At 37.2% G+C, this 10,345-nt stretch overlaps 1 protein-coding gene across 4 annotated transcripts in view; it reads left to right on the forward strand.

Moving 5' to 3' along the window:
* CTNNA1 (catenin alpha 1) overlaps window positions 1–10,345 on the forward strand; it is a 174,822-nt gene that overhangs the window by 28,563 nt on the left and 135,914 nt on the right. For 3 of the 4 annotated variants that reach the window (XM_039224867.1, XM_039224869.1, XM_039224866.1), the window contains exons 2-3: window positions 1,538–1,644; window positions 3,575–3,770. In XM_039224867.1, the coding sequence (XP_039080798.1) occupies window positions 1,540–1,644; window positions 3,575–3,770 (301 nt within the window). In that variant the 5' untranslated portion in view covers window positions 1,538–1,539. Of the gene's footprint in view, window positions 1–1,535; window positions 1,645–3,574; window positions 3,771–10,345 lie in introns of all 4 variants that reach the window. The other variant, XM_039224868.1, reaches the window with a different exon arrangement.

Genomic DNA, 10,345 nt, shown 5'->3' on the forward strand with positions numbered 1-10,345 from the left:
GCTGTTGAAAAACATTTAAAGCTTTTTTTTCCATCAAGAGTACTTAATAGGTAATACAGGGTACTTTACACATCTTCATATTGGGAGGCATATAATGTCAAGTGTTCCATTATTAACAATGCTAAGCAAGTTTAGTTATTTGTTTAAGAGGGTACCCATTAGATCTCAAATTTGTAAAGGTATGTCTTGGACCCTTGTAATTGGTAACCTGTTAAGTGATACTTTGCTGTTCCTCCAGCAGCCTTTCACTTAATGGTGTTAATATCCATTGATAATCCTTATCTGAATCAGTTACTACACTAGGGTTTGCAAAATGGTCATTTTCTAATTGTTCTACAAGCATGGTAAAGAAATTACCTTGCCATTGTCTTTTTCTTAAGAGGGTCTTTATGGTCTTAGGATATCTTTTTATGTACCTACCTGCCTGCCTGCCTATTAATCAGGCAGTTGTCATATTTTTTGATACTCAGCTTGTCATAAATTTGCCAGTGGAACCTTTGTTTCCTCTGTATTTTGATAGGTTAGTGTTTGTTACCCTTCTTTGCTTTCTACAGAACAGGATAGCTCTGGCCTTGTTTTTCTCCCCCTAAATTTTGTAAACATTGTTTTTTAAGAGCGGCACAATATTGTGTGGATGGTTATGTGCTTTGTTTATTCAGTGATCCTTTTGAAATTTGCGGTTTACAATTTGTAATGATTGCAGTGGTGTTGTGAACGTCACTGTATCCAACTTTTTCATGCACCTTAATTTTTCCTTTAGAATAAAATTCTAGAAGTGGAATTTCTGGGTCATAAAAACACCCTTTTCTAAGGTTTTAAATATCAAGTTGGTTGTCTGAAAGTTAGTATTTGTGTTTACCTCAGTTACATACCTCGCCTTTTTTTCTTTTATCTTTAAGGCACTACTTTTAGATAGTTACAGACTGTTGGCTGTTTTTGTTGAAGTCTTCCCCTAGGCTTAAATCTGCCAATGGAAGTTTACCTTGACACTGATACATTGATATTTGACTAAGTGCGATTTGAAGTTTCTTCTGGCTAAGAGTGATAATAGCTGTAGGTTCAGAGGGCAGCAGACTTAAGAATTATGCTTTAATAGAGTAAGACAAGATGTTTTATAAGAATCTATAAAAAAATGAAGGAGTTATACCTTTTAGGTAATACTGTCCTATAAATGTGGAATACCAAAAAGTCACAATTAGGCCTTCCTTCACTTCAGCTTTTTATCCTGCTTCTAAGTCGATATGGAAAAACTGGAAATAGACATGGCTCGGTGCCAGAGAAGCCCAAAGGGAAAAGGTCTGTGTGTTTGGAAGTGCTTCTTGTGGTACCTCTCCTGTTTATAAATTCGCCATCTGAAAGTGTAAGAGCTTAAGAGTTACTGGGCCCTCTTGTGCAGGCTAGTAAGAATTTTTTCCCCATCTTGTGGTGAATGTAGATTTGTTGTTATAAAAGCCCTTTATAAAAGTAGAAGATTTGTTATATATTTCATGTTTGTGTTTGATATTTGCCTCATTTTTGCATTTTGTTTATTTTTCAGAAATGACTGCTGTCCATGCAGGCAACATAAACTTCAAATGGGACCCCAAAAGTCTAGAGATCAGGACTCTGGCAGTTGAGAGACTGTTGGAGCCTCTTGTTACACAGGTAAGAATCTGCAGACAAATACATAGGCGTGACGTGGTTCCATAGTAGTAGTCCTTGGAAACAAACACAGAGCAAGGTCATTTAGTTCAAAGCCTTAATTCCAGTGGTTGAGTTTAAGTTGATAGTACTTAGATGATTTGGCGCCACTCATTATTTAAATATTGATGCATGGATTCTTTTAACCTTAGAGGAACATAGTTACTCCCATTTTATTGAGGCTTACTGGCAATAATAGGGGATTAGTGGTATGTAATGTAACTTACCAAGTGTTTGCATTTTGTAGACATTTTCTTGGCATCACTTTTTTCTTGGAAAGGTACAGGTTATATTCAAGAAAGATGGCCTATGGACCCTTGACTGTTAGGTGTTTTCCCTATGCGTAGGGCACTGGGTGGCTCAGTTAGTTAAGTGTGTAACTCTTGATTTCTGCTCAGGTAATGATCTCATGGTTCATGAGTTTGAGCCTCAAATTGGGCTCTGTGCTAACAGCCTGGAGCCTTCTTGGGATTCATTCTCTCTCTCTCTCTCTCTCTCTCTCTCTCTCTCTCTCTCTCTCTGTTTCTGCACACTCCTGCCCCTCAAAAATAAATAAATAACAAACTTTTCATGGTCTAGGATTAGTTGGTAGGTAATTTGAGGGTGTGGGTTTGGTATGTTTTGTTAGAAATACAAATATCACCACATGATGATTTTTCATTAATTGTTAGTAACTAGTATAAAAAATACATATACATACATGTATACACAGATACATATTTACATATTTCAGTATATGTATAGTAGAAGTATGTGTGGCAACACTCAGGAATAGGTACTTTCTTGGAGCCCACCTACTATAGCTCTCAGCAGGTCTTTTGTGTGGCAAGCTAGGCTAATAACAAATCTTTAGTCACCTTCAACCTACAGATCAGCTGGTATTATATATATTAATGATGGTTAACGTACTGGGACTTAAACCATCATCACAGTAGGCTACTTTAGGCACTCCTTTTCTTTCTTAAGAGCTTTTACTAATTAATTGCTGATAGTTCTATGAATAAAATGTAAAACAATTCAGAAGCAAGTTACCTTAAAACATTGCACAGGTTGAAAACTAGAAAATGTGACTGCCACTTAAAGCTACTAAGTTCATTGTTAATCTCTTTTTGAAACTACTCCTACTCCTTCTTTTTTAAATGTTTGTTTATTTTATTTTTGAGAACACTGGGGGAAGGCACAGAAAGAGAGGAGGGAAAATCCCAAACAGGCTCTGCACAGATAGTGGGGCTCTCTCCCATGAACTGTGAGATCATGATCTGAGCCAAAATCAAGAGGTGGGCCTTCAGCTTACTGAGCCACCCAGACATGCCTCTTCCTGGAACTTCTTGATGACATGTAGAGACGTCTTACATGTTTCTTTTTTTTTTTTTAATTTTTGTTTTTTTAAATGTTTTATTTATTTCTAGGAGAGACAGGGAGACAGCGTGAGCAGGGGAGGGTCAGAGAGAGAGGGAGTCACAGACTGAAACAGGCTCCAGGCTCCAAGCTGGCAGTTAGCACAGAGCCCGACGCGGGGCTCGAACCCACGAACCGCGAGATCATGACCTAAGCGAAAGTCGAACGCTCAACCGACTAAGCCACCCAGGCGCCCCGATGTCTTACATGTTTCTAATCAGTTTTTAATTTGTAAAATGAAACTAAACACCTAGTTATCATGTTTGAAAAATTAAAGTATTACTTTTTATCTTGCACACTGAAGTAGCTAAATTAATTTAGGACCTAAATTGAGTATCATTGCTGTATATCTTAAATTTGGAGAGAGTGTATGTTATTTGTTAATGCTTAGTGGAATTCATAAGTGTGATGTTTAATTTTGTTATGAATAATTTGGTGGTCTTTCTGTTTTCATTTTAAATGACTGCAGTTTAATTTGTAAAAATGAAACTTTTAGGTTACAACTCTGGTAAACACCAATAGTAAGGGGCCCTCTAATAAGAAGAGAGGCCGTTCTAAGAAGGCCCATGTTTTGGCTGCATCTGTTGAACAAGCAACTGAGAATTTTTTGGAGAAGGGGGATAAAATTGCAAAGGAGAGTCAGTTTCTCAAGGAGGAGCTTGTGGCTGCTGTAGAAGATGTTCGAAAACAAGGTACGTCAATACTGGCTTTTTATACAGAGAGAGAGGCAGGCTTTTCTAGAAAATTAATTTTTGAAAGTGACCTTTTGTGGTCCGTATTCTCATTCATATGCTTGTGAATTGCTCAGTAATTTATAATATTGAATTATTGGAAATGTATTAAGTTGTACTGCCTTTATTTTTAATCAGGAAAGATGGCTAACAAAGGAACGGTTTATTTGGAATATCTGAATCCACTTCTTTTGGTTTTTCCCAGTAATTGTTGAGTCTTAAGAAATGTTCTAACAACAGTTTAATAGGACATAAATGGGGCAGGAGTTTTACTTTTTCATTCTATGTAATACCTGTTTTTAAGTTTATGCTGAAGATAAAAAGGTGAGATAAAATGGAAAAATGTGCACCCATTCTGAAAATACCCTAAAACTTGCCTCATTCTGTCAGACTGGTGTGTTAAAATAGCCATGCATACTGGAAGTGATTTGAGTTTAAAATAAAAACAAATCTTGGCTTAAAGGAATCCTGTTTTGGGTAATTCAGAATTAATAAAAAATGGAATTTGTAACCCACAGCTTACTGTTGTAAGTATGATAAGACTTTATTATCTGGAGCATTAAATTCTTGAAACTTGTAGTTGTGTGATAAACTTCTGGTCCAGCAGGAGAACTTAAACACAGACAGTTTTTTGTAGAGCAGTTGCATATCATCTAAGGTGAACTGAGCCCCTACTCTGTGCAGTTGCTTTATTGGCCTTTGGGAGAACCTCACTGGATCTCTCTCTGGTGGCTGATAGTGTACATAGTCCATTGGAGTCTTATGTCACAGTCATCCCTTTGACAGTACCCAAAAAGGAGTAGTGCATTAAATGAAGATGCTATCTCCAATTGTTCTAAATTTGTAGTAAAAACCTTGAGTGTTAAATAATTTTTCTTAATTTTCAGGCTGAAGATGTTTCTAATATTCCAAATGATGAGATTAATTAAATTCCATATTATTAATTGGGTGGGTGTATTAGTTATCTAGGGCTGTCATAACATAAATTACTATAAACCTGGTAGCTGAGAACCATAGAAATTTACTTTTGCACAGTTCTGGAGGCCAGATCCCTGAAATCAGGGTATCAGCAGGGGTGATTCTTGGGGGTTCAGAGGAAGACTCTGTTGCATGTTCTCTCCTATTTTCTTGGAGAAGCAGCAAAGCTTGTCATTCCTTGGTTTATAGGCTTGTCACTCCAATTTATCCCTTCCATGTCACATGGCATTCTCCCTGTGTATTTCTGTATATAAGCTTTCCTCTTAAAAGGATATCCGGCATTGAATTAGGGACCACCCCTAAATTTGGTATGCCCTCATCTTAACTTGGTTACTGCATATATCCTATTTGCAAGTAAGGCCACATTTATAGGTTCTGGGGTTCTGAGTTTTGGGGGACACTGTTCAATCACTTAAGAGTGGGCTTTGAATGAATTTATTTTAAAGCAGTTTAATTGTCTAGTTCAGGATGATTCTTAAGCTTTTTGTTAAGGAAAAATAAGGATGGCCGTTAACTTCGTTGTCCTCTGTGAGAAGGTTTTGCTCCCCAGGCCTTTTTGCCTCAATATTAACAGATGAATTTTACCAAATGTTCATTGGGTCTAGGAAGTAAGACATTTATTTTCGAAATACATTTAATTGTTACAGATAACTTGTAATTTCATTCTATATGTGTTTCTTGTTTCAGAAGTTTCTCTGATGTAAATTTGTAGCAATCATGATACAATACATGCTCCCTGTCCCCCAAATACCTCACAGTTTTGAATGCATATCTAAATTTCTGTTTTCTTATTTTTATTTATATCTGAGGAAATCTTTTATGTTGTTCTGAATCATAAGTACTTGTCTGTTCTAGTCCAACTTTGCAATTATTTATGATCATGATCTATTCACCATAATTTGCCTTCTCTCCTTGCATTTTCTCCTTGGAAGAAAAAAAAAAAAGCTAAAACTAAAACAAAAATATAACTGTCTCCTGTCATCATTACTGCATCAGAGAGGAAAAGCTGAAGTGCCTTGCTTTTCTGTTGGCTTACTTTTTTTTTTTTTTTTGGAGAGTCTTAAGAAGTGGTGATAAAACCTCTCTCCTGTCATAAATAGAACAAAATATGCATTATGAAAATGGTTAAGTGCAGATTTTTTAATCAACCAAGCCTGGTTGGTTATGTTGTTGAAGCTATATACTCATCATTTGAAACCCTGTAGTGACATTAATATGTCTGCAAATTCTTTGACAGCCCTTTCTTAAATAAGTGGAGCCTGACTTTGATACTCTTGAATGTATGTTGGACTTAAATACTTTCACATTGGTAAAGAATAGTATCTGTGTGGCTCTTGTTCATGGATTATTCGCTCTGGGTGGGGAATTGTTAGTACCATTTTGCCAAGCATGTGAGTAAGCAGCCTTGGGAACGGATCCTCCGGCATCAGTCAGGCTTTAAAAGATGGCAGCTCTGACCAACCCTAAATTCCTGACCCTCAGAAGGCTCAACAGATAAAAAAATATTTATTTTAAGCTGTCAAGTTTTGGGTATATTTGTTAGACAGCAAAAGATACAAACTCCTTTGCCAGGTGGTCCTGAGCACTTCTACAAAACTCTCAACTACTCTGAATTTTACTGCTAATATAAAACACAGGACAATTATGAATTACTTAGAACTTGACAGCAGCTTGACTAACAGAGTTAGAATAGATGTATAGAATTCTTTGCATTTTGAGTTTGTTGCTTATCCACTGGAACACTTCATTGTTAAAAGGTTCTATAAGAAGATTTCTTTGCTATGAACCAATGTGAATCACTTTTCTTTAATACAAGTTTGCAGAATTTTTTGTAAAGGGCTAAGTAGTAAATATTTTAGATTTTACTGGTTATAAAGTCTCTTAACACAATTCAGTTCTACATTTGTGTTGGGCAAGTGGCTGTTGGTAATATATAAACAAATGGACTTCGCTGTATCCCAATAAAACTTAGAAAAACTGAGAGTGAGCTAGATTTAACCCATAGGTTCTGGTTAGCTGACCTCATATCTAGGGTTTTCACAGACTGTTAAATATAGGATCTTACTGTTTTTAATAAACTACTTAGGTATTTATAATACTTTTGAGCTGTAAGTTAAACTTGCTATGTTTTGAGCTTATATAAGCCTTGTGCTTTCTTTGCAATCATCATTAATAACAAGAGACTTGAATGTATATAGTTTTTCAGCATAACTTAATATTCTTCTTGTATTTGCTCCTGATTACATGAATAATAAACACACACATTTGTGAGTACATTAAAACCTTACCATAATAACACTGTCCGTAGGTAAAACATTCACCTACGTATCCAGGGCCACTACCTCCAGGCTAATGCAGTGGACATGTGAGCCTCTTGTGGTATATAGGAGCCAATTACCAATCGCATACCATCCAAATTCTTAGGATCTAGGGGTTTCATTTTACTGCCAGTCATCTCAAACTAGTTGTTGAGTAACTGCCTTATGTGGACTGAGGCAAATGTGTACCTCTTCAATATGCTCTTTTCTTTCTGGGGGTCTTTTCCACCCCTACACGCACCACCCTGATTAGATCATTCTTACCTTATACTTACTAGTTCTTATCACAGTAGTAATTAGATAATTGGTTGTCTTCCTCTCTCCAGGTTTCAGTAGGACAGGTTCTTTGCTTGTCTGGTGACCATTCTCTGTGGCACCTGTCATGGTGCCTTGTCCACGGTAGGCACTTAATTGTTAGAGGAAGATAGTTGACTATGTTCCCCAAGAAGTGTGTGAGGAAAGAGTCTTGTCTCAAAAATTACAATGAGTTTTCCTTCCTAGTGCCAAATGTAAATACAGAGGTAGAGTTGGAGAATCTTACCTTTGAAAAAATTGAAATATGATTCACATAACATAAAAATTCATCCTTTTAAAGTATATACATCTGTGGTTTTAGGATATTCACAGACTTGGACAGCCATTACCATTATCTAATTACAGAATATTTTCATCTCCCCAAAAGGAAATTTCATATTAGCAGTCTCTCATACATATGTATATATATATATTTTAAAATATGCATAAAGGAGTATCTAACTATATTTTATGAGTCCATGAATAGTGCTCTGATGAGAAAAAGAGGGCTCTTAGCTGGGTAGGCGATATCGAAGGGACAGAGAAGAAAAGGCCTAAATGAAACTTGTTTGAAAAGGGCAGATGGGCCCCTGGGTGGCTCAGTCAGTTAAGCGTCTGACTTTGGCTCACGTCATGATTTCGTGGTTCATGAGTTCAAGCTCCACTTCAGGCTCTGTGCTGACAACTTGAAGCGTGGAGCCTGCTTCAGATTATGTATCTCCCTCTCTCTCTGTCCCTTCCCCGCCCATGCTTGGTTTCTCTCAAAAAATAAACATTAAAAAACCCACAAAAGGACAGACATTTAAAAAAAAAGGACAAGTGGGGGCACCTGGGTGGTTCAGTCGGCTAAGCATCCGACTTTGGCTCAGGTCATGATCTTGTGGTTCGTAGGTTCAAGCCCCACATCGGGCTCTGTGCTGACAGCCAGCTCAGAGCCTGGAGCCTGCTTCAGATTCTGTGTCTCCCTCTCTGCCCCTCTCCCACTGATGCTCTGTCTCTCAAAAATGAATAAACATTTAAAAAAAAAAAAAAAAGGACAAGTGATGGTAGGTTGGAAGTAGAGTAGTGAGGAATTGCTTCTATTAGAAGAGTTTTTAAAAATCCATTAGTTATAATTCACAGTTGCATCTTAAAAGCCAAGATCAGGGACTTACTGTTGTATCTTGGACATTTCTGGGTGTTCGAAGGAGAAGGCTCAAAGGAGCTGAGGTACTGCTTCTGATGACAATGTGCTGAGCAAAGGGGCCAAATAGATGATTAGTGTACTGGGCATTAGTGTATTTCCTGGGAAAAATCTTGTGTCAGAGAAACCAGAGTGGGGTAAGGGCTGGGTGGTCTCTGAAAAAGAGAGACTATCTGCCTAGCAGACAGGAGACTGTTTTTCCTGTTCTGTCCCAGAGCTTGTAATCAGGCGACTTGGACATAAAAAGTAAATTAATAGCATTAGTGGTATGCAAGGAATGGAGTGGAATGGTAGGGTAAGTATGGGATTAGAAAAATCTTCCTGAAGGTATGCTGGATCTTGAAAGGTATAAGGAGGGTGGGAGAAAAAGTCATCTAGTTAATAAAACTAGTAAACTAGGCAAGATGTACATGGGGGAATAGTTAGAGCCCTGAATGGGGAGGGGTGCTTTGAGGAGAGGTTAGAAGAAAAGAAGCTGGATTTTAGAGGGTGGTTTGGAATGCCGGGTGAAGACCGGAGAATTCTCAGGGAAATGATATGGAATCAAATTCTAGGGTTAGAATAGGCCTCACAGGTTCAAGTTCCAGTATGCTTGAATACATCTAATGATACAGGACTTGCTACCTCTGGAAGTAGCTTTTTCCAGCGTTGCTTTGTGTTTATTTTTATAGCTCTTTTTCTTCTTAAATTAAGCTAAAATATGTCTCCTTAGCTTTCTTCCTGTTATAAGAAGTTCTGCCATCTGGGCAGCACAGAATATGAGGAAAAGTGGTGTTTGGGGACATGAGTCTCTCAGCTATGTTCAGGAAGAGTTAAATGGGTTGGAAGAGAGTCTGGAGGCAGGACCAGTAGTCAGGAGACCATCATAGTGGTGAGGGGTGAGATGAAACTTTTAAGGAAGGGACTGTTATTACACACAGGCCAAAGGAAGAATGGGCCAGTTGTTAACTACCAGGTTGGCCTGAACAGATGGCTAGTCTTTATAGATAAAAATGAGGGACTTAGTATGGGAAAGATTGTAATACTTTATTTTCCTATAACTTGAATCATTTGGGATATATGTTAAGGCACTGTATGCTACTAAAAACTCCAGGGGAATTACTTAATAATAGTATATTCTCTTAGAGCCATTAAGATTTTGCTATACCATTTTTTAGTCAAGTTATGTTACACTCTATGCCTTATTGTACTAATAAAAAGTCAATTAACAGGTTAATTTTATTTTTCTCACCTTTAATTTTGAATCACAGGAATTTTCAAAGATAGTACAGAGTGGTTCAGTGGATCCTTTATTGAGTTCCCCCCAGTGGTTATATATTATGGGACTATGGTACAATATCAACACCAGGAAATTGACAATGGCATAATATATGTGTATAACTCTCTGGTTTTATCATGTGTATGTTTGTGCAGTCACCACTCCCATCAAGATGCAGAACTATTCCATCACTATCACCATAATAAAGTTCTCCCTCATGCTTACCCCCATATAGTCACACCCATTTTGTTTACAGTCCCTACCATCTCTAACCCTTGATAATGTATCTGTCTTCCTTTCTAATTCTGTCATTTCAAGAATATTGTGTAAATAGAATCAGACAGTATATGACCTTTTAAGATTGGCTTCTTTTAGTCAACATTATGGCCTTGAGAGCCATCCAAGTTGGTATATCAATAGTTTGTAACTTTTTTGTTGTTAGGTAGTTAGGTATGAATGTTCCACGGTGTATATATAGTTTGCCTTTTCATCCTTTTTTTTTTTT

The sequence above is a fragment of the Hyaena hyaena genome, unplaced genomic scaffold (genome assembly GCF_003009895.1).
Source record: "Hyaena hyaena isolate Hyena2069 unplaced genomic scaffold, ASM300989v1 scaffold_1806, whole genome shotgun sequence".
Taxonomy (NCBI): Eukaryota; Metazoa; Chordata; class Mammalia; order Carnivora; family Hyaenidae; genus Hyaena; species Hyaena hyaena.